Source organism: Mustela lutreola, chromosome 15 (genome assembly GCF_030435805.1).
Source record: "Mustela lutreola isolate mMusLut2 chromosome 15, mMusLut2.pri, whole genome shotgun sequence".
In the NCBI taxonomy this organism is placed as follows: domain Eukaryota; kingdom Metazoa; phylum Chordata; class Mammalia; order Carnivora; family Mustelidae; genus Mustela; species Mustela lutreola.
In genome coordinates, this window is record NC_081304.1 from 47,766,608 (window position 1) to 47,791,692 (window position 25,085).

Genomic DNA, 25,085 nt, shown 5'->3' on the forward strand with positions numbered 1-25,085 from the left:
AGTAAGTTTCCCTTGAAGGTAGGCTTTGGTTGAACAGCACAGAATGCCCTGGGCATATTTTTTAATGGTTCCATTTCCCTCACCTTCTACAGAAGCATGGAAGGATTTTTCTCTGATCTACACTCTGAGAACCTGATGGGGTCCTGAAGATGAAATTCATGGGATTTTATGGGGCTCACCTAAGACGAAACCCCCTTGGAATTTTTAACTCTTCAGCTTGTCTGCATTAAGCCTCCAGCAACTAGTCAGTTTCAGTTCCAGTTTTCCTGTTCCTGGCTCCAGCCACCTCTGCTCGGGTAAGCTGTATCTGTCCATCTCTTCAGCTTCTGGTGGAGAAGTTATCTTTGTGACCTCAGTTCTCTGAGGGATCTAGCAAGAGGAGTTAATGGTTCGGTCAGCTGTTCTCCTTTTGTTACTGTGACATCCAAGTGCCCAAGGTTTCTGATCAAGAGCTTCTAAAGCCCTTGAGATTTCCTGAGGTGAGAGGAGCATCTTTTGTTATGCATGATGAGGCCTTTTAACCTTGCCCAAGCTTATGCTAAGAAAGTCATTCTTGATGGGCCCCTGGATAACTTCGGGATGGGGAATGGTCAGGTCCGCTGAAAGACCAACATGAGATTAGAGGGTTGGGACTTGCTGCCCCGCCCCCCCAACCTCCAGCAAGGGGAGAGTGACTGGAGAGGAGTCCAATCACCAATGGCCAGTGGCTCAAATCAATCACACTCTCTAATGGAACCTTCAAAAAAGCCTCTAAGCAACAGGATTTGTAGCACTTCTGGACTGGTGAGCACATGGGGAAGCCGGGGAGGGTGACCTGCCCAGGAGGAGCGTGGGACCTCTGAGCATCATCACCCCTTGTCACTTCCCCTGTGCATCCCTTCCATTGAGCTCTTCCTGAGTTGTATCCATCATAATAAAACAGTAGCCATATGTCAAGCATCTTCCCAAGTCCTGTGAGCTATTCTAGCAAATTGTCGAATCCAAGAATGGGGCCCTGAAAAACCCCCAGCTGACAGCTGGTCAGTCAGAAAAAGTTGGGTGGGCATGGACTTGCAATTGGGCTTCTCAAGTTGGGGGTCAGTCTTGTGGATCTGAGCCCCTAAGCCTCAACCTGGGGTGTGACACAAACTCTGGGTCAGTCTTGTGGATCTGAGCCCCTAAGCCTCAACCTGGGGTGTGACACAAACTCTGGGTATGTAACGTCAGAATTCAATGGAATCATCAGACCTCCAGCTGGTGTTGGGAGATTTGGAGAACCGGTTGTTTGCCTAGAAGATCCACACATATTTGGTGTCACATGTGACAGAGAAGAAATGAGTTCTAGAACTCTTGCCTGAGAATTCTTGATGACCTCCAACCTCCTGACATGTCACGATGGAAACAAAGTCTTCTATTTTGTTTTTAAATTCTTCCATAATGTTTTTAGATTCCCAGAGTACTTAATGTTTTTTTTTTTCTTATCACCTGGCAATGGATTTTTAAGATATGATAACAAAAGCAGAAGCAAAAAAAGAAAAGATAGATGAACTGGGCTTCATCAAAATTAGAAATTTTCTGGGCACCTGGGTGGCTCAGTCAGGTAAGCGTCTACCTTTGGTTCAGGTCATAATCTCAGAGTCCTGGGATCAAGCCCCACATCAGGCCCCCTGCTCGGTAGGGAGTCTGCTTTTCCCTCTTCTTCTGCCCCTCCCCTGCTTGTGCACTCTCTCTCTAATAAATAATTAAATAAAACATTTTTTTAAAAGATTTTACTTAATTATTTGACAAAGAGAGACAGCACACAAGCAGGGGGAGGGGCAAGCTGAGAGAGGGAGAAGCAGGCTCCTCGCTGAGAAGGAGCCTGATGAGGGGCTCGATCCCAAAACCCTGAGATCATGACCTAAGCTGAAAGCAGATACTTAACCCACTGAGCCACCCATGTTCCCCAAGTAAAAACTTTTAAAAAAAAACAATAGTTTAGGGCGCCTGGGTGGCTCAGTGGGTTAAGCTGCTGCCTTCGGCTCAGGTCATGATCTCACGGTCCTGGGATCAAGTCCAACATTGGGCTCTCTGCTCAGCAGGGAGCCTGCTTCCCTTCCTCTCTCTCTGCCTGCCTCTCTGCCTACTTGTGATCTCTGTCTGTCAAATAAATAAATAAAATCTTTTTAAAAAACGATAGTTTAGGGCCGCCTGGGTGGCTCAGTTGGTTAAGCAGCTGCCTTCGGTCAGGTCATGATCCCAGCGTCCTGGGATCGAGTCCCACATCAGGCTCCTTGCTTGGCAGGGAGTCTGCTTCTCCCTCTGCCTCTGCCTGTGGTCGCTCTCTCTCCCTCTCTCTCACAAATAAATAAAAAATCTTAAAAAAAAAAACGATAGTTTAAAAACAAACAACAAAATCACAAATGTACTAAATGTACAAAATGCTACTGAATTATATACTTCAACTGGTTAATTTTATGTTATGTGAATTTTAGCTCCAAGGTTTTCCTGGAATGTTTCATTCTAGAGCTTCCTATTATAGATCATGGTTGCAGTATTTGGGGTTATCCCTTTGAGGATGTAAGTCCTCTTTATCCTATAAAGTCTCGGTTTCTTTTCAGTTGCCTTCTTGTATTACTGTTTTTTCACAGCTGTCTGGTCATCCTAGGCTTGTTCTCATTTCTGAGAAAGAGATGAAAAGCCAATGGGGACACAAGTCACTTGGTGGGCTTTGTGGAGGGGATCCCCAATATTAGGGTTTGTTTGTTTTTAGTATTCTCTATTTGGATTGCTCAAACTCCCCATAAAGGCTTTAAAACCCTGCTGGGAGAGGGCCACATTTGGGGAGCTAAGCAGCAGAAGACAACACAGATTGATTCTTTAATACAACAGTTGCCACAAAAATGTGTTTGAAGGTCCAAAACTAAAAGTTAGCATTTCGATAGCTTTTATAGCCTCAAATATCATTAGCACGCATTTTCAGTTTTAAGGTGTTTAATTTTATAAAAGCTTGTATGGCCATACCTGAGATAGGACTTGAACAGGCACTTAATACATACCCACTGGTAAGAGTAAATACACTAACAGAGAAATACAAACAAAGCTGGTTCAGCAATCAGTTTTACAGGGCAATGAACTTTCCTGAAAGAGGGAAGACATTCAACATAAGAGCACAGAACACTTCCAGCAGGGACAATCAAATTTACAGATTTACAATGATATAGTTTACATGATATAGTTTACATGATATAGTTAATGTCTGGGAGAAACTTAGAATTCCACCTCTGGCCTTGATCTCCACGAAGACAGTGCAGATTCTTGGGACAACTAAGACGGCATGGAACGATCATGTCTAGTCTGTGGGCTGGTGCTAATGCTTCTATTTTAGCCACGGTCATTGAAGACCCTTACTAAAATGCCTGCTAAAAGAACGGCGACAGCGACAGCTAGAGCTATTCCACGATAGAAAATCAACTGTCTTCCTGTCAGGACATCCCCGATGGTTGAAACGGTGTACTGGCTGCTTTCGTCTAGGACCATTAGTTGGAAGGTCTGGCTCTCGAGTGTGAGGACTTCAGGCAGAACTATTCCATCAGTTACTTCTTTCTCCAAGACAGGTAGATCTGATGGCAGAGGACAGTGGCGTATATATACCCTTATGTACAGGGTTCAGTAAAGAGCTATTATGGGAAGTTCCCTAAGGACACGCTCAGCAATGACCATCAATTATTGGCTGGTATTATGTGAAACTACATTGAGAACATTTCACAGGAGAACCCAGTGTTGATCTCCCAATTAGTAGGGCAGGGACAAGATTATTACGCAAGAGAGCAGGATCTCATAACTAATTAACTGTGGCTACACTAAGTTTCGGCCTCATGAGGCAGATCAAGGCCACTACACTGTGCTCTGTTACCTGCTGGTGACGGCGTGGTCTCTTTGATCCCCTTCAGCCCAGCTCGGACCTGTGCCTGAAAACAAGCATCACAGAAGCCAATGAAGTGTACATCAAGTTGGGCGAGTATTCTCTTGTTAAAATTTCACCCGAGCTACCAATGGAACCACTCCTAATGAGCTCTAACATTGGGGCGCCCGGGTGGCTCAGTCGGTTAAGCATCTGCCCACGGCTCAGGGCATGACCCTGGGGTCCTGGGATGGAGTCCCGCATTGGGCTCGCTACCCAGTGGGGAGTCTGCTTCTCCCTCTGCCCCTCCCCCTGCTCTTGCTCCTCTCCTGCTCCCTCTCTCTCAGATAAATAATCTTTAAAAAAAAAAAAAAGAGCTCTAACATCTAGCACCGTCTTTTCTGGTCCTGAAAACACCAATGACCATAGAATGTGATGGACACATAGATGTAATGGACAACCACTATTCTCCCCAGTGCTCAGCTCACAATCATAATGTAAAAGGCAAAAGTGCCTATAGTTGCAAATTTCATATTTTTCTTGCACTGCACATTTCAGTGTTCCTAAGCCCTGCTATAAGAAATAAAGTCTAAAGACGAATGGTGTTATCATATAAAGGACGGTTTATGGCCTAGCTGAATGTCCAGTACTACTTCCTCCTTCCATTCATCACACTAAGGTAGGAAAGATGCCATACATCACAAGTAGGAAAACCAAAGGCATGTGAACCTGGGGGACAGGACACAAAATTGAAGCAGGGGTGCTTTGTGCACTAAATTCAGCCCCTGTCTCCCTATCAGTAACACATCCCCTACCCCAACCTGTCATCCATCTCATCTTGACAATAAACACAGCTTACAAGTCACACCCAGAGAGGCCCATACAGTCGAGATCCCGTTCCTCTACCCGGAGGTTATGGCTCTTCCCCCAAGCATTCCTCACTGATCACAGATCCTCAGCACGCTGCCTTTTAGGAAAACGTGGACCAAAAATGTTTCTAAAAAGAGGCCTAGGGGCGCCTGGGTGGCTCAGTGGGTTAAAGCCTCTGCCTTCGGCTCGGGTCTTGATCCCAGGGTCCTGGGACTGAGTCCCGCATCGGGCTCTCTGGTTGGCGGAGAGCCTGCTTCTTCCTCTCTCTGCCTGCCTCTGACTCCTTGTGATCTCTCTCTCTGTCAAATTAAAAAAATAAAAATAAAAAAACAGAGGTCTAAACACAGATAAGTCTGTATAATCAAGATTAAAAAACTACTATTTTTATACTAAAACGGAAAAATATTTTCTAAGCTAATTCCTCATTTGTTGTTGAACCCTAGTAAGTAGATACTGAACTCATGGAACAAAGAAGAAAACACGTTGAAACGTGCTGTCTTTCTACCCCGAACTCACATTAGACAATTGCCATGAAATGAAGCAGTCATGCTGCCAATGGCCACCTTAGCATTTGACCTTCAGGTTCCTCAAAGAGCCACGGGACCGAGAAAGAGCCACCCTTCTAGAAGATGCTATTACCTGCTCGGCAGCTCTCTTCCAATTCGTCCTGCAGATGAGCACCAGATAGAAAAGGGCTTGAAAGAAAACACAGATGATCAATCCAGACCAGAGACCTACGGATACAGGATGAGAATCATGGCTTAGGTGTTCTTCCATGATGTTCTGTCATCGTTCACATTCTTCCAAGACAACTTCAGCTAAAATAACTTCCTGTGGTGCTTGGATGGCTCAGTGGGTTAAAGCCTCTGCCTTCACCTCAGGTCCTGGGATCGAGCCCTGCATCGGGCCCTTTGCTTGGTGGGAAGCCTGCTTCTCCCCTCTCTCCTGCCTGCCTCTCTGCCTACTTGTGATCTCTCTCTGTCAAATAAATAAATAAATAAAATCTTTAAAAAATGAAATAAAATAACTACCTTAAAAATTTACAGAAGTATAGACTGGCACTCAAGTTTACACTGATCGATCATGGCAGTCACTCTGGCAATAAACAGTCAAAACAACACAGAACTGTTGGCTGCTTATACGCTGATTTAACAAATATGTACTGGCTGCTTTGTGGCAGGTCGGGTTTTGAGGACTGGCCACACAGAGTGGGACAGGCTGGCGAGATCTGGGCCCTCCTAGAGATTACATACTACTAGGGGAGACAGAAAACAGGCAAGGCTGCAAACGTGCCGGCTGGAAGGGTGAGAAGGGCCACGGAAACCACTGAACAGAGCGCCGCAACAGTGACCCACAGCCCAGAGTCCACGAGAAGGGCAGCAGCTCTCACTATGGGGGGGAGGGGAAGTGGCTGTGACAGCTCCAGGACAGGCCCGGCCGGTAGAGGCAGGAGAAGGCCCAGGCCCAGGGGGAAACCAACTGTGGTGTGGACAAGTTTACTGAGAATATAAATGGATCCTTTCAAAAAAAAAGAAAAAGATGAAAACAATGCCTATTAACCTATGAAACTATTTAAGCTAGTTAAATGTCCATTACATACCAAAGTGGATGTAAAATATCCACTTGTATGTCAATAGTTCCGCTACAAAGCTGGCTGCTTTGGTGAGAGATGGAATCTGTCAGAGATTGTCAATTAGTCCATTCATTCATTCATTCATTCATTCCACGTCCGGGGTGCCACACTGGCAAAGGCACATGGACGCCAGTCCGATGTGGATTCCTCATAATGAAACAAAACTGGAATTTAAGCAAACTCCTCAGAATTAAACAAAACTTCTCTTCCGTTCAGAAGCAGGTGGACTGACATCCCTTTGAGGGAGTGATTCTATTTCTAGGAATCCATCCTGAGGGAAGAGTCAGGGAACTTAGTGATTCACACACCTGGGAGGCTCAGCACAATCTTATTTATAAAGAGAAGCAATTTATTTATTTACTTACTTACTTATTTAATATTTTATTTATTTGGCAGAGAGAGAGCATAAGCAGGGGGCTGCAGCGGGGAGCCTGCTTCTCCCTCTCTCTCTGTAGCTCCCTCTGCTGTTCTCTCTGTCCCTCTCTGTCAAATAAATAAAATCTTAAAAAATACATAAATAACGAGAAGCAATTTAAATGTCCACTGTCAGGGAAGCACTGAAGAAATGATACAAGGGAGTAATGTAGAGGTACTAAAAACCATGTCTTTAACATCGAATGGGAGGAAATTATATAGTCAGTATAACCCTACATCTGTGAATAATAGAAAAAAGACTAGCATAAAATACATTGAATGCCTCTGCTGTTCTAGCTCAGTAGGGTAACTAAAGATAATTTAATTTTCTGTGTGTTTAAGCATTTCCCCAAATTTCCATACCATTAAAGTAAAATTTTAATAATTTAAAAGGACTTTTGAACAAATCTGAGCACCTACTAAGTACGATGGTAAAAAGCCTCTTAGTGAACAAAGAGAGGGAAATCTGCTTATTCTAAAGAAGCGTTAGATTCTACTAAGAGAGAGGTTTTAGCGTTTTGGGTTTTTTTAAGTGAAGGAGAACTATAAAACCTTAGCAGCTTATTGAGGAGGACAGGGGCTCTCCCAATTTAGGTAAACAGTATATCCCAGGGGTTTAGGGCAGTGTTTGATAGCACTACAAGACAGTAATAAACATTTGGCAGGTGTGTGTCCCAAACAGAGAATGACAAAGCCCAGCTTGACATTAATCAGCCACACAAAGGCCCCCAGGCAGGAGAAGAGAGATGACATTGAAGATAGTTATTCTTTAGGCCACCAAGTAATGTTTCCTAAAAAGTCAAGGTAAGAAACTAAGCACCTGTCTATGTGGACACAGGAAGGCTCTTACGACAACTGCAAGATTAAAATTTCACAGAGAACTGGGGTAGATTCAAAATTTTTACATGGAAAAACGTACTGATTGGATGCAGAACTAAACCTACTTGACTACATTCTACGGCATTTAGTAAGTCCTCTAATTAGACTATTTTTTCACTAAAAAAATAAAATTCAGGGCACTTGGGTGGCTCAGTGGGTTAAGCCTCTGCCTTCGGCTTGGGTCATAATCCCAGGGTCCTGGGATCGAGTCCCACATCAGGCTTTCTGCTCAGCAGGAAGCCTGCTTCCTCCTCTCTCTCTCTTTCTCTCTCTCTCTGCCTGCCTCTCTGCCTACTTGTGATCTCTGTCTGTCAAATAAATAAAATCTTTTAAAAAAATGGTGTTGGGGAAACTGTATAGCCACATGAAAAAGAATGAAACTAAACCACTTTTTTATACCATATACAAAAATTAACTTAAAATGGAGTACAGACCTAAATGTGAAACCCCCAAACCATAAAACTCCCAAAAGAAAACATAAGCAGTAATCTCTTAGACATATTTATGGATGTATCTCCTCAGGCAAGGAAAACAAAAACAAAAAACTATTGGGACTACACCAAAATAAAAAGCTTTCACACAGCAAAGGAAACCATCAAAAAGCCAAATAGGCAATCTACCTTTGGGAGACTGGGAGAAGATATTTGCAAATGATGTATCTGATGAGGGGTTAATACCCAAAATATATATAAAAAGAAGTCATATAACTCAACTCCAAAAAACAATCTGATTAAGAAATGGTCAGAGAACCTAAATCAACATTTTTTCCAAAGACTTACAGATGGCTAACAGACATGTGAAAATATCACTAATCAACAGGGAAATGCAAATCAAAGTTATCAGATATCACCTCACACCAGTGAGAGTGGCTAGTACAAGAAAGACAAGAAATAAAAAGGGTTTTCAAAGATATGAAGAAAAGAGAACCTTGAGGAACCTGGGTGGCTCAGTCGGTTAAGCACCTGCTTTTGGCTCAGGTTGTGATCCCAGGGTCCAGAATCAAGCCCCACATCAGGCTTCCTGCTCAGCGAGGTGCCTGCTTCTCCCTTTCCCTCTGCCCCTTCCCCTACTCATGCATGCACTCTCTCTCTCAGTCTCAAATAAATAAATACAAATCTTAAATAAAAAAGGGGGGAACCTCATACTCTGTGGATGGGAATGTGGGTGTGTGTAGCCACTTAGGGAAATAGTATGAAGGTTCCTCAAAGAAATTAAAGGAGGGGCGCATGGGTGTCTCAGTGGGTTGAGCCTCTGCCTTGGGCCCAGGTCATGATCTCAGGGTCCTGGGATGGAGCCCCGCGTCAGGCTCTCTGCTCAGTGGGGAGCCTGCTCCCCCTCACCTCTTTCTCTGCCTGCTGCTCTGCCTACTCATGATCCCTCTGTCTCTCTCTGTTGAATAAATAAATAAAATCTTTTTTAAAAAAAAGAAATAAAAGTAGAACTACGACATGATCCAACAATCCTGCTTCTGGGTATTTACCCAAAGGAAATGAAAATACTATTTCAAAAAGATATATATAGATAGATGGATAAATACATATACATATACATTCATCCCTATATTTATTACAGCATTGTCGATAATAACCAAGATATGGAAGCAACCCAGTGTCCATCAATAGATGGATGGATAAGGAAAATGTGGTCCATATATGCAACGGAAAATTATTCAGTCATTAAAAAGAATGAAATCTTGCCATTTGCAACAGCATGGATAGAGCTAGAGTAATTAATGCAAAGCAAGATAAGTCAGTCAAAGACAAATACCATATGGTTTCACTCAAATGCGGAACTTAAGAAACAAAACAAAGAAGCAAAGGAAAAAAAGAGAGACAAACTAAGAAAGTAACCCTTAACTAAAAGAACTAAGATGGGGGATATTGGGGGAAAGAGGGAACTAGGTGATGGGGATTAAAGAGGACACTTATCTTGATAAAATAAAATGTAAAAAATTAGAAATGGAGAAAAATTATTTCTAATTACATATGACATGATCCTATATATAGAAAATCTTTTTAAAAATCCACACATTAAAAAATACTACAGCTAATAAATTCCATAAACTTAGATCAACACGCAAAAATCAGTTGTATTTTAATATGCCATAACAGTCTGAAAAGGAAATTAAGAAAATAATTCTATTCACAATTGTATCCAAAAGAATAAAATATCTAGGAATAAATCTAACCAAGGAAATGGATAACATGGAAAATTACAAAACATTGACTGGAAGAAGTTAAAGACCTAAATAAATGGAAAGACATTCTGTGTTCATGGATTGGAGGACTTATTATTGTTAAGATTCCATTATTTTCTCCTAAGCAATGTACAGATTCAATCTAGATAAAAATTCTAATTTTTTTGGTGCAAAAATGGAAAACCAGACCCTCAAGTTCATATGGAATTCCAAGAATCCTCAAATAGCCAAAACAAAATTTAAAAAGAATACAGCTGGCAGGCTTACACTCCTTGATCTCAAAAATTATTTTGCAGCTACAGTAATCAAAACAGAGTGGTGCTGGTACAAGCCAGACATAGACACTAGTGGAGTAGAAGAGAGAGTCCAGAAATAAGCTCATACATCTATGGCCAACTAATTTTCAACAAGTGTGCCAAGATCATTCAGTGGGGAAAGAATGTTTTTCAATAAATGGTGTTCGCTTCACCTAGGTAATTCATCATGTTTCAGGTCTGAAGCTAATGCAGGACTACCTTAGGTAAGTTCCTTCTGGTAACTCTGTACTCCAACTTATGATAGGTGCTCACAGGGCCAAGGTCTTCTCTCCTGCTGTACTGAACCCAAATGCTGTACTGAACTGGGTAATTAATTAATCCTGGCCTCATCCTGAGGGCACAGATCATGTCTACTTTGTTCAAGACTGCATTTCCAGTGTTGTACACAGGAAAATAAGGCTGCTTTGTATCTCAAGCAGTTTTTCTTAATAAGACAGATAAGACTTGAGGTTGATCACTGAAGAATCAAAAACATACCTATTATCCCAAGTTTAGCAGCAAACATCAAAGATACTCCCATGGGAAAACCGAAAACATAATAACCAACGGCATTCAAGATAGCACCGATCTTTTGTTTCCCTGTACCTCGAAGGACTCCCCCGCAGGTGCCCTAAAGAGAGGAATACCGAAACCAACACTGCAATCATTTACCTGTCATCACATCAAGTTTGGAATACTACGTTAATATATCACAAGTTTGGATATAGTCAAACAGCTCCATCTGAAAACAAGAACTGAACATTATGTAAGAGATAGAGAAAAAGGTTAGGCTTTTGAGGTTACGTTAACAACAATGTACTACAGCAACTTTCATTAGAAACCCACCAGGTAACATTATTTAAATCTCTATTTTAAAATATTCTGTGGCGCGCCTGGGTGGCTCATTCGGTTAAACGCCGGACTCTTATTTAGGCTCAGGTCATGATCGCAGGGTTGCGGGATAGAGCCCTGCATCATGCTCCACCCTCAGCATGGAGTCCGCTTAAGTTTCTCTCTCCCTCTGCCCTTCCCCACCAAATAAACAAATAATCTTTTTAAAAAGATCTTAACTTATTTCAGAGAGAGAGAGAGGGCACAAGCAGGGGAGACAGGCCGAGGGAGAGGGAGAAGCAGGGAGCCTGAGGTGGGGCTCCATCCCAGGACCATGGGATCATGACCTGAGCCAAAAGTAGAAGCTTAACCAGCTGAGACACCCAGGCAACCCATGAATAAATCTTTTTTTTTAAAAGCATATGTTAAAAAATGTAGAGGTTCGTTGATGGGTATCTCAGCAGAAACCAGTCTGATATCATGGCTGAAAAATATTAATGTGACCATGCACTTCAAAAATGCCCAGAACCAGAGTAGTGATGATCATCCTGCTCTCTTCCACATTATTCTTAACACAGCCAGTGCTCAATATGAGTACCACATCTTCAGAGGGATGTGAACAAACAGAGGAAATTCCCTGGGGGGAAAAGCAAGATGGCCAATGTACCTAGAAATCATCTCATGAGGGCTAATTGCTGAAACTGGGAGTAAGCCTCAAGGCATCATTCTGGGGTACAGAAGCAGGGTCTTCAAATACCTACATATCTAGCAAATCAGCCTAGGGAAGGACTTTTTAGTGGTCAGAATGAACCCAAAGGTGGCCTGGCCTGCCTTGGCCAATACAGCAGAACCACCTTGGCCAATACAGCAGAATCACCTTGGCCAATACAGCAGAATCAGATGACTCAGATGTCACATGGGCATTTAGCCCCCAGACAAAGAAGAGGTTGGGTAACTCTGGTTTCTTCTACCTTGGGATGCTACACTAGGGTACCCTGTCTTTCCCGCAAATGGCTAAGAATGCCTGAAGCAAGAGGTCTCTCTTCTCAAAGATGATATCAGAGATGTTTAATTTCAAAAGTTAGAAACACAAAACACATTTTGCCTTGTGTATTAGGAGTTAAATCACTCCAAGTACTCACTGCGAGTGCATCAAATAGATGAAAGGGAGCGAAAATCGGCATCACTTGGCTCACAAGGTAAATAATATCTCTGTTGGAAAAAAAGAAAGTAGTCAGTGACCCAAAGATCACACATAAGCCGAGTACTAATTAACCACGGAGCTGAAGAACCTAACAAATTAATCAGGTAATTCAGTGAAAACACTACTTTTCTATTGGACAAAACAAGTACACAATAAAGCCTCACTAACATAAGTTTTATAAGTTAGAATTTAGGGTAAAAGGGACAAAGTCTAGGCTGCCGCTACAGAGGATAATTGTTAAAGTTTTGTTTATGAGTGTAAAAACGTGCAGGTTGGAAAAAAAGGTTTCCAGCCCGTGTATAGTAATCTTCCTCTGTGAATGAGAGTCTTCCTCAAAACTGTAGAGTGGAAAGTCAGTGTTCATATAGGAAACATGTGCCTCCTCATGGGTCCTCTGAAGTCTGATTATGGTGGGAGATTGGCTTGGGGAGGGACTACAGGGAGGGTGGTGCTGAGATTTTGGAGAGACATATAGCAGAGTTGGAGGTGACTAAGATTGTGCACAATGGGACCAGTGAGGTTGCAATACATGAGACAGGCTATCATGCTCTCCTGCTTCCCTACCATTCACCCTAAATGGGAAGACTGGAGGTCAACAGGTACCATCACTATGGCCTACGGTCTGACCTCTCACCAGGAGCAACCTCTTTGGAATAGACCCATAGGACTACAAAGTGACCTCCTGTGTACACGATCTTTACTAATCAAAATGACAATGTGGTCTTTTATTCAAACACAGACATTAACCCAGTGTTCACCAGACAATGAAGAAAATTCACAGCAAAAAAGGAAAGACCAAAATGAGGGTTCAGAATAGCTGATACGAAGAGCTGACATTTCTTTTTTTTTTTAATTTTATTTATTTATTTGATAGAGAAATCACAAGTAGGCAGAGAGGCAGGAAGAAAGAAAGGGGGAAGCAGGCTCCCCACTGAGCAGACAGCCTGATGCAGGGCCCGATCCCAGAACCCTGAGATCATGACCTGAGCTGAAGGCAGAGACTTAACCCACTGAGCCACCCAGGCGTCCCAAGAGCTGACATTTCCTTAGCAAACACAGAACGCATGGAAAAAAAGGAGCAAATGGGGAAAAAAATGTAATGAGAAAGATGAACACTAAAAGAAAACATTCTATTTAAGGACCAGATAATGGAATAGACATGGATAAACTCTAAATTTCAATTTCAAAGATAAAGCTGAGGAAACATGCCAAAACACAGAGATAGAAAACAAGAGAAAAGAGGAGATTCAGATTAGTCCATAAGTTCTACCATTTATAGAAATTTCCCAGAACTAAAGAAAAATCCAGTACTTCAGACTGAATGTTTATAAAGTCCATGCTGAATAAAAGAAAAAAGATTCACCTATACTTAAGTACATCCAAGGAGAAAAAGACTGAGAGATTTCCAGAAAAAAAAATCCTCCTTCAAAAGAGTAAGAGTCAGATTAGTACAAAAAGTCTATATCCAGATGATATCATGGTAGATGGTGGAATAGGAAGCTCCAAGAATCATTCCTGTTACCAGAACAATTCTTGAACTGGCAAGAAATACCAAAACCAACCATTTTCAGAACTCTGGAGTCTAGCTGAAAACTTGCAGCAAGAATGCCTGATGAACAAAGAGCCTAGTAAATATCCATGAATTTTGGTGTTTTACGAGTAGCTACCATTTCCCAGTCCCAGACAGCTATAGGGATGGCTCCCTGCATTCCTGATGGGGACAACTGGTGGCATGTTGGACAATAAGGATCTTTTCCTCCAAAAATCAGAGTTGCATGTTTTGCACTCCTTGGCAGTCCACTACAGAACTGGCAGAGAAGCTGGTCACTGTCTCAACGCCTCTGGGCTGAAGTGGCTTCCCACGCAGCGCCTGTCAAATCATTTAGAGAGACAGAATTTTTAAAACATATTTCTTTTCTCATTGGAATAAGACATTTAAGGAAATCGGTCAGGCCAATGGATGACCGAGGCGATAAGATACCACACATGACAGGGAAAACAGTCTTTGTAAAAAGTGGTTTGGAAAATCACTATACAAATGGACAACTGCGGAACAGCAATAAGAACAAGCAAGAACAGCAATGCCTAAGGAAAGAGGAGAACCCGATTTCCAGAATTATCTCATTACAATATTCAAAATATAATTTCAACAAAAGTATAACAAACATACAAAAGAGGGGCCCATTCACAGGTTAAAGATAAATTGTCAAACACTAGCAAATATTGTCAGAATCAATTTTTTCAGAACACTGGAAATTAACCAAAGGATTTCAGTGACCTGGGAAGTGCTTCTTCAAAAATAGCTGATGAATCTTGGCAAGAACGGTGAGCTTTGTGATGTTTTAACTAACTTTAGTACCATCCCCTGCTGCCAGCTCAGCTGTAAGCTTGAAAAATAACAGCCCATATTTATAAGACTGGAGAAGGAAGAATGAGTTGAACTTTTTCAAAGCTTCATTCTCAAAGAACAGCTGTTTTGCAGATAGACCAACCTGTCTAGTTGTTCTTTAGAAGATCCTACTTGAAAGGCTCTTTCTTTCAGTTGACTCAAACTCACCCAGTGCTAATGCTGATCTCTGAGAGATGTTTGCCAAAAGTCTCTCCAAGTAAATGTTTTAGCTCCTGCTGCCTGAAGCAAGAGTTAAGAGCTGGCACAAACAACAGACTAACCAAGAAGCTTGGTAGGAAAGTCTGGGCAATGAGATAGCAGCAGTGGCTTTGAAAGCTCTGATATATTCCTGGGAATCTAGAAGGTCAGAAGCATGCTTATGATTGTGCACATGCTCAGATAAGACCAAGGCTCTCGCCTCTGGCTGAGCTTGAGGCTTGCACAAGCAGGAAATGAGGGGTTAAGCCCAAGTTGTATTGGCCTGTCTGAGTGTTGAAGATATGTCCTGACCCATGCATAGAGGGCCCCTCAACAAAGAGTAGGCCATGTCTGGGCTGTAAGTATCTAAGGAGATCTTTGTCCAATAAGTAGCTGATCATACGCCAGAGACTTTAACAGCCATACTTGCTTGACCAAAAATACAGACTTCACCAAACTAGTTCATAAGTCACTAAGCAAACAACAGCAAATAGCAAAAACAAAAAACCTTGGGGAAGGGGAGGTCTGGTTTCCAGAACTGCCATATTATAATATAAAAAGTGTCAAGTTTTCAATGAAAACATGAGTAATGTAAAGAAATAAAAAAGTAGGGCCAATATACAGAGGGGGGGAAAGCAATTAATAAAACTTGTCTCTGAGGAAGCCCAGGCTTTGAATTCACTTAGAAAAAAACCCCTTAAATCAGCAAATTTTAAATATTTTCATGGAGTTTTAAACAACTGTATTTAAAGAACTAAAGGAAAGCATGAGAATAATATCTCATCTAGTAGATACCATCAATGAAGAGACAGACATTAAAAACCATGGAGTTGAAAAGTACAAAAACTTATGGGGCACCTGGGTGGCTCAGTTGGTTGGGTGACTGCCTTCGGTTCGGGTCATGAATCTGGAGTCCCGGGATCGAGTCCTGCATCGGGATCCCAGCTCTGTGGGGAGTCTGCTTCTCCCACTGACCTCTCTCCTCTCATGCTCTCTCTCTCTCTCTCTCTCTCAAATAAATAAATAAATAAATAATCTTTAAAAAAAAAAAAGAAAATTATAAAAACTTAAATGAAAAATTCAGTAGATAGCCTCAATAGTAGATCTGAGCTGGCAGAAGGAAGAATCAGTGAACTGAAGATAGGATCATTGAGATTATTCTGTCTGAAGAATAGAAAGACAAATAAATGAAGAAAAATGAACAGAGATGCAGAGACCCATTGGAACACCAAGTGTACGAACACACACACATGATGGTAGTTCCAGAAGGTGAGGAGAAAAAAATTTTTTTTGAAAACAGAATAGCTAAAAACTTTTATATAAGATATGAATCTACACATCAAAAACTCAACAAAAAAACCCAAACAGGATAAACTCAAAGTAAAGGCAAGCTCATTTGCTGAGAGTGACAGCCAAGGGTGGTAAGGAGGGATCAATTGTTTGAGGAATGTAGACAAGGTCTACTACAGACTGTAGGGACGGACAGTGAAATGATCAAAGAAATGCAAGATAGACTGTGCTGAGGGTCTACTTGTGGTTGGTGGTCTTAAGTTTCTAATGGAACTGATGCGTCCTCTTGTATGACTTTTCCAAAATGATCAGTTACTGCTATAGAAAATTTGCAACTGGATTCTTCCAGGGTGGGTCAAAGGAATTTAAATTACTAGCAAGAGAGTTACTAAAGTAATGGCATCTAAGTTATCTAAGTAGAGAAGTAAAGGTAGGAAGGTCATGATGGATTGAAAATAAATGCAAGGTCAAAGGTGTCAACACACTGGAGGGCCACACGTTTGATGAACCCTCTTAAAAGTAGATTGGAAGGACTGGGGTTGTAACCAATTGCAGGACTGGAGATGGGACAGTTCTATGCCCATGGGAGAGTATGACTAGAGTAGGGTAGAGAAGGTTACTGAGGTGAGGACTAGGGCATTAGAGTGAGGGTCGGACAATGATGGCTCATCCACATGGATGCTAAGTTCACCCACAATGCTGGCAGGACTTTGGGCTAAAGAGGAAGACTATAATGAAGATGCCAGAGTTGTACGTAAAAGAGGAGAAAATGGAAATATAAAAGTATATATCACATGTTCAGATGCCAGAAGCTGAAAAAGATGGGAAATACTGTCACTGACAGAACTGGGAACCAAAAATGCCATGATGAGTCAAAAAATAATAAGGATCAATAGGGACAAATGTAGGACGTTGCACCTGGGCCCAAGACGACAACCACATGAAGGGTGGGTGGGAATGTTGGGGCTGATTAGGGGCACACTGGCAATCAGCTCAACACAGTAGCCACCAAAAACTTAATACTTCTCTAGCAGTCCGTCAGTTAGAATGAGGTAGAATGAGATAGAATGGGAAAAGTGCTGCTCTAAATTGGTGGTGACCAAGAGCACTGTCTTCAGGTGTGTGTGAATTCAAGATGGCGGGACTCAAAATAACATTCCATAAGAAATGGCTGGAGGAATTATACATGTCTACCATGGAGAAGACTGCAGATCATGAAAGCCTCCTTCAAACAGCTGTAGGGCCGTTAACTCGGGAGATAGATTTAGATTCTCACAAGCAGAGAACTGGAGTAAATGGTGACAGTTAACAGTGGGGAAGGGTAAGTTTCAGCTCAAAATAAGAAGGGTGTCCTGAGAACCAAAGCTGCCTTAGGAGACAGCAAGTTCCTTGTTGCTGAGGTTATAAAAATGTAAGCTGGACCACTTGGTGAGGATCTTTTGTTGGAATCCCAATGTCAGGTGAGTGATTGTATCAAATAGCCTTTTAGATGCCTTTAATCCTAAAATTTACTAAATTTGGAAAGTTTTTTGTCATTATTTCTTCCAGTGTTTTTATCAGTCCCCAGTTGTCTCTCCTCTGCTTTGAGAACTCTAGTTATATTTAGGTCATTTATGGCTCACTGATGCTCCATTCGTGTTTTTCTAGACTTACTTCTCTCCCCATTTCATGGAGGATATGTGCTATCTCTCTATCTTCAAGTTCACTTCTCTTCTACAGTGTCCACTCTGCTATTATCTCATCCAATCCATTTTCATCTTTTTTTTCCCAGCTCTGTAAATTCAGCTTGTTTTAAAAATCCTTGATGAATTACGTTAACATGCTCATGTTTTCCTCCAACTTCTTGAAAATACAAAACAAGGTTACAAAAACTTTTAGTATCCCTGGGCACTAACTGTATGTATCACCCATTTCATCCCTGGGTTGGTTTCCTTGATTGGTGTGTCTTCTCATTAAGGATTTCGGTTTCTTGCTTTTTTGTACGCCTCATCACTTTTGACTGGATACAGATGCTTTGTAAGTTTGAGTTTCTTGGGTACAACCTAGTCTTGTACTAGTTTAAATACTCCTGAGGCGTGATGCAATTAAGTTCTGGGACGCGGTTAAATTTCTTGAAGATAGTTTGATCCTGTAAGGTTTGCCTTTAAGTTTAGTTGGGTGGCACCAGGCCAGCCTTCCTCCTAGGGCTAATTCTCCTCCACTGTCAAGGCAAGATCCATATGAGAATTCCACCAGTTGTCCCGTGTGATGAGGTTTGCTTGCTCTGGCTGGTGGGAGCACAAATTCTTCTCAGCCCTTCATGAGTAACAGGGGTTGTTTTGCCTTCGACGTTCAGAAGATTTTCTCTTAGCCTCAGTCACAACCTCACGTGAGTGCGCAGCTCGGCGATTAGCTGAAGACACAAAGGTGACCCGCTGTAGTTCTCCACAGCTCTCTCTAGAAGCTCTCTCCCCTCTGGCACTCTGCTCTAGTCATGTGGCCTCCCCAAAACTCGTACTCCATTCCTTCAGTCCGGGAGAGGGAGGGGCTTTGCCAGGTTCCCTCCCCATCGGGGCTGTGGCCTGGAAATTCCCTTGGGGTAAACTGGAGCAGTCATAGGGTTCTCTTTGTTTCTTCTCTCAGGAATTACTATTCTGTGCTGCCTGTTGTTCAACGTCTGAGAACCATTTGAAAATATATACACTTTGCCCAGTTTTTTAGTTATTTAAAGCAGGAGAGTGACCCCAGTCCCTACTATTTCACCTGACCATCTCCTCAGTCCTAAGATTTTTTTTAAGATTTTATTTATTTATTTGACAGAAAGAAAGAGAGATCACAAGCAGGCAGAGAGGCAGAGAGAGTGAGATAGGGAAGCAGGCTACCCGCCGAGCAGAGAGCCCAATGCAGGGCTCGATCCCGAGCCGAAGGCAGAAGTTTAACCCACTGAGCCACCCAGGTACCCCAATCCTAAAATTTTATAAGAATACTTCAGGACGCCTGGGTGGCTAGGTTGGTTAAATGTCCGCTTTCTGCTCAGGTCATGATCCCATGGTCCCGGGATCGAGTCCTGCATCAGGCTCTCTGCTCATTTTCTCCCTCTGTCCCTGCCCTACCCTCTGCCTGTGCTCTCTCTCACACTCTCTCTCAAAATAAATAAATAAAATCTTTAAAAATTAAATAAAACAAACCAAGAAAATGAAAATAAGAGAGCACACTTGGAAGCAGTAAAACTGAATTTCTTCAGAGAACTAATCTGAGGCAACCAGTGCAAATTACTGAAGCCCTATCATACAGAGGATCTGGTTGATTCAAACAACCCTTCATTATATCAAAATAATTGTGCAAACATGTCATTACAGAAAATACTGTAAAATTCAACCTAAGTTGAATCCTTTTGGATTCAGGCGTGCATGGCATCTGTGTGCTCTGCCTTGGGCAGGGGGTGCGCTTCTGGGGATGAAGATGCCCCATGTGCTTTTTCTGGGTGTCTCTGAGCCAAACCAGCACTGAACACAAGAGAAACCCCACTCAGGCTCGATAACTGAAGAAACAGGGTCTTAGAGGAATGGGGAGTGGTTACCATGGGCTTCCTTCACCCAGATTCATCCAAATTTAGTAACCGTGGCTCTCACTCCGGGCTATACTGCGGATTTTCCTGTTGAGGGAGAACAGTACTCACCTCTTAGAACCAGGAAAGTACACTGGGGAAAAAAAAATCAAGCAAGCATAAAACAGAAAACATTTCTCAAGAAGACGAGTACATACCTGTCACTGGTAAATATGTAGGCAACCACATCCCTCAAAGCTGCGAGTAAAACGCCCACCATGAGTGCGCAAACGCCTGGAAGATACAGAAAAAGCAACCAGAAGTGAAAATTCCCCCAAGGGTAATAAATCCTAGATCTGGACCCTCAGGAGATGGTTGTGTCAAGGATTTAGGAAATGTGATAGTTTGAAGAGTTTCTTCTTCCTGTCTGTGAAAAGATCCAAGGTGGTCAAACAACTCTGACTGCTTTTTCAAAGGCAGATTCACAGGAAAGACGTCAGTAAGAGGCCAGGCCAACCAGAATCTTCTCTAACTGGTCAGATGCCACAACATTAAAGCCACTAGAGGAGGCCGGGATCCAGGAACACGGAGAAGCGGTCACCCAGACTTTGGTCAGAAAACAAGCCTGCCGGTGATAACAACTGGAAAATTCTTCAGCAGTACCAAGCGTAACATTATGTCGTTGGTACCAAAGGACAGGAAATCATAAGAACTTTCATTTAACTGGGTAAACCTGAAAGAGCTTGAGGAATACTTCAGTTGAGTTTATACGGGTAAATCGATCCCCAAGAGAAGTTCCGATGTGTGAGCGTTAACTGACAACACCCAGGAGGGCGCCGGAGGGAGGCAGTGCTTGGACTCACCGGCGCAGAGGACAACGGTGACGCTGGAGTGCCGGGCCTGCTCAGCATTCCCCGCGCCCAGGGCATTGCCCACGCGGACACTGGCCGCCACACCAAAGCCAGGGGGCAGCTGAGAAGAAACAATCACAAATCATAAGAGATCAGGGGGCCTGAGACTTAGAATATTAGGGCCCTGGAGTCCAACCACACTGGAACCCAAGTGAGAGAGTAATCTGTGTTCTAGAACTGGCTCTATTACATCCAAGCCATGGGAGCATAACCAAACTGCCCAGTCCCCCTCACACCCAACCTCTTCGTTGCTGGAACAATCTAGTCGCTCCCCCAACTGCCCCCTGGATCAAGTCCACCAGGGCAGAATCCCTTAATGAAGCGGGACTTGCGGGCTGGACACATACCATCAAGACTCAATTCAATCTAGCTACATTCAACAAGAGAAGACTTGATGTAGTACAAATAAATAATCTGTAAAAATCGAATGAACCCTGTGAAAAAGCACTTAGAACAAGGCCTGGCACACTATAGGAACTGATCAATGCTGACAGACTCGGACTCGGTGAGTCCATCACCTCCAACAGCCCAAACGGCTAATTATCTGGGACACTGACCAATGTCCCTTCAAAATACCAAAATTTTACTTTCCATCATTCATAATGGCAATCTGAAGCTATAAGCTTCCTTGCTTCTTGAACAGACCATTATTCAACCTTCAGGGTCATCCTTTTGACTTCGTATTATTACTCTAACACAGTGTTGCCCTCAGGAGCTGTTCAAGTAGTGTTGGTTGTATAGAAAATGGGTTTTAGCTGTCATGTCTGCTGAAAATTTAGGCATCATATTTAACCTCTCATTCCCACTAGAAACAGCATCCTCCCAGCAAGCATCCTCACAGCAATAACCTGCAAGTTATTGTCACTGTTTGGAGAAGCCAGCTTGAATTGGTAAAAACAAAACAAAACAAAAAACCCACAAACATTATAAGACTTGCATGTCAGAATATGCCTAATATCCTCCGGTTCAAGATGAGTGACTGTCTTTCATCCTTAACTGTCTTGGCTCCCCAGTACTGTTAAAATACCAATAAAGGGGCACCTGAGTGGCTCAGTGGGTTAAAGCCTCTGCCTTCCGCTCAGGTCATGATCTCAGGGTCCTGGGATCGAGCCCCGCATTGTGCTCTCTGGTCAGCAGGGAACCTGCTTCCCTCCCCCTCTCTCTGCCTGCCTCTGCCTACTTGTGATCTCTGTCTGTCAAATAAATAAGTAAAATCTTTAAAAAATAAAATAAAGTACCAGTAAAGACGCTGAACAGAAAAGACGTTCATTCACATCACCGAGAATAAGAGAGCAGACCGGCTTCTGGAAGACAGAAGGCACATGTCATAACCCTGGGGTAGAACCACAGGAAGCCACAGTCCAGAAGATGAACAGGCAGAGGCCTGCCCGCTCTTCCCCACACAGCCTAAGGAGGCTTGAAACTTCAAGTCCATCCGCAAGGCAGCAGTGAGCACTGCTCAGGGGGGCTCGCTGCAAACAGCAGAGTCAGACCCCACTGCCTGCCTCATCCTCCCTTAGACTCACTGCAGACAGACAGGCTAGGCTAACATAGAAAAGCCAAGTTGGGGGTGGTGGTTAGCTCCCTGTGTGGTGTGAGCACCTCAGAACCAAGCCCTTCTTGGATTCTGTCTTGAGGACGGTACGGAGGAGCTGTGGATGAGGAGGGCAGACTGCCCGCTCCCTGTTCCTCACCCACAAACCCTAAAATGAAGGTGTCCCTTGACAGATACCAGCTTTGTGCTAGGCTTCCTCCGGGTGCTTCCCACTCAGGGGAAAGGTCTGTTGGAGAAAAATTCCCAAACGAAAAGGTCAGAAAAGCCATGCCAGCCATTTATTTTATAAATCAATGTGTTCATTCTTTCGTCAATACAGAGGGACCAATAAAGATCAAGGGATCTTTGGGGAAAACCAAAGAACATATCCCCCCCAAAACCAAGATAAATAAAAGGCCAACTGAGCTAAGAGGTAACAATGAGGTGATTGAAAGCATGGAAGAGAATGTTTGATCGTTCAACTTAGTACCCTAAGATTTCTAACAGATAATGCAGCATAAAACAAGAACAGGTTCCCAGAAAGAAGGGACCATAAGAGAAAAAGAAAGGGATATTGGAAATTAAAAACAAAAGTGAAAACATTTAATAGCAAAAACACAAAGTTCTTTTTTAATGGATGAAAAAAAAAATACCCAAGTTCAATACTAGAGGTCAACCTCCACCTAAGTGGAAATTAACAAGAATAGAAAAAAGGTACAGAAAAGGGGGAAGGAATAATATTTTTAAAAACTTCTCAGAGTAAGGGGAAAACAGAAGTCTTCAGTCAGAAAGGATATACCAAGCCCCCAGAAGCAGGATAAGCAAAGTAGTACCTTCACAGAAAAGCATACTTGCGAAAGTTCACAAAGTGCATGGACAAAGAAAATAAATGTGATAACTTTCAAAGAGAAAAACCATGTCATCACAAAGGAATAAGAACCAGATTAATATCGGACTTCACACTAGGAACTCAATGCCAGATAAACACACAGTAATATCTTAAAAATTCTGAGGAAAGCTTGCTTTGAACCTACAAATCTATACTCAGCCAAGTTACTGAACACATATACGGGGAAAATAAAGGTTCTTTCCAACATGCATGGCTCACAGCTTACCTTCCATATAATCTTAGGGAAAAGTTTTTGACTAATAATCCAAATTTTTTAAGAGGGTGGGGTGAGGCAGTGGGAGAGGGAAAGAGCGAATCCTGAGTAGGACCCGTGCTCAGGGTAGAGCCCCATGTGGGGTCTGATGTCACCACCCTGTGATTATGACCTCAGCTGAAATCAAGAGTCAGACGTTTAAACTGAGGCACTCAGGTGCCCTGATAACCCGAATATTTTTCTAAAGGAATATAATAAAATAGAAGAAGCAAGATCCCAGAAACTGTCGATTTAATTCATGAGGCCAGTGAGAAATAATTATGGCATGACAGCCGTGGGGCACCCCAGGAAGAAGTCTAGAACTCAGGGATACAAATTAAACCAAGGAATCAAAGAGCTCTAAAACCTTCAAGAATAAAAGGGAATCACACCCAACAGTCCAGTCAAACACTGTGTGGCCTTAGTGAGGCTATACTCTGCTGACAACAAGAAATAAAGAAACCCTATGAAAAGTCCTCCAAAACTTAACAAAGGGCCGTAGAGAAAAGTCATACTGTAAATAGGAAGCAAGCTAGAATACATGATTTTGATAAACTGATGAAAGCAAGAAAAAAATAACACACATCACCTTTCACTTATACCAGTCTCTTTCCAATGGGAATCTGGTATGTACTGGGATATTTCCTTCCCATCCAGAGCACACTATCACTTGGGTCTGCACATAATTCTACACCAAAAACTCCTGATACCATCTGGTCACTAGTGTTACGTGGTTTCCAGATTTTCAGACATGCTCTAAAACATGAACGAGACGACAGTGATTAGCGAACACAATTCAAAGGTTATAGCCTTTACAAAATAAAGACAAGGACGGCTGAGAGGCAGTATGACACCATGATTAAGAACTTGAACTTTCCAGGCACCTGAGTAGCTTAATGGGTTAAGCTGCTGCCTTCAGCTCAGGGTCCTGAGATTGAGTCCCGCATCAGACTCTCTGCTCAGCAGGGAGCCTGCTTTCCCCTCTCTCTCTGCCTGCCTTCTGCCTACTTGAGATCTCTGTCAAATAAATAAAATCCTAAAAAGAAAAAAAAAAAAAGAAGAAGAACTTGAACTCTGAAGGGAGGCCTCTGGGATCCGATCTCAGCCAGTTGCTTCCCTGAACTTGGGCCAATCCCCGTCTCTGGATCCCAGTTCCTCTGCTGGGAGGTCGGTGGGAAATAGCAGGAAATCCCTCACACAGGACCCCATGGGCTACTCTGCGAAGTGTCTGGAATAGTGCCTGGCCCACATCATGTGGCTGTTGTTAATATCTTATTGGATTTGGGAGGAAACCGGGAAGAAAGATGTAAAGAAACAAGGACACAACGTTCCTCATCTCGGAGGTTAAGTTCCAGGTGTCTACGAAGGTGTGGGATCAGGGAATAGAGGTCTATCTTTACCATTGTGGGTCACAACAGTAACCACTAAGAGAAGCAGAAATAACCAGCACCTCAAGGTAGAGGGAGATGTTGTGGAAAGTGAGTGGCAATCCTCGTCCTAACAGGGAGTCAGCGGTGATGGGAAATGTAGGAATAAAGCTCTCGGCTCAATCATCTGAAATAAAACCAGCAAGGATTCTCAAGTGGCCACCCCTGGGGAACTGGCCTCAAAAGGAGGAAGCAAATGTATTTTTAGTTTGTGACACCCAAAACTATGTGAGCACATTATGTGCTGCTTAAGTATGAATTGGTTTTATAATAAAACATTTTTTAAAAGATTTTATTTATTTGACAGAGAGAATACTGTAGTATTAAATAAATTTGTCTGAATTTTGTCTTTTGGGGACTAGCTTGTTTCCCTTAGCATAGTGTACTCAGGATTCATCCACGTTGTAGCAGATGTCAGACCCTCCTTCCGTTTTAAATTTTTTTAAGATTTTATTTATTTTGACAGAGAGAGATCACAAGTA

General features: G+C 42.6%; 1 protein-coding gene across 4 annotated transcripts in view; it reads right to left on the reverse strand.

The window, feature by feature from the left end:
- Positions 1 to 2,940: 2,940 nt before the first annotated feature.
- The window catches only part of LOC131816532 (multidrug and toxin extrusion protein 2-like), a 67,283-nt gene continuing 45,138 nt past the window's right edge, over positions 2,941 to 25,085 (reverse strand). For 2 of the 4 annotated variants that reach the window (XM_059149347.1, XM_059149346.1), the window contains 7 exons: positions 20,453 to 20,561; positions 19,808 to 19,883; positions 12,125 to 12,194; positions 10,650 to 10,782; positions 5,372 to 5,466; positions 3,875 to 3,929; positions 2,941 to 3,581 (listed from right to left, as the gene is read on the reverse strand). In XM_059149347.1, the coding sequence (XP_059005330.1) occupies positions 3,343 to 3,581; positions 3,875 to 3,929; positions 5,372 to 5,466; positions 10,650 to 10,782; positions 12,125 to 12,194; positions 19,808 to 19,883; positions 20,453 to 20,561 (777 nt within the window). In that variant the 3' untranslated portion in view covers positions 2,941 to 3,342. Of the gene's footprint in view, positions 3,582 to 3,874; positions 3,930 to 5,371; positions 5,467 to 10,649; positions 10,783 to 12,124; positions 12,195 to 19,807; positions 19,884 to 20,452; positions 20,562 to 25,085 lie in introns of those variants that run through there. The other 2 variants (XM_059149348.1, XR_009348095.1) reach the window with 2 other exon arrangements.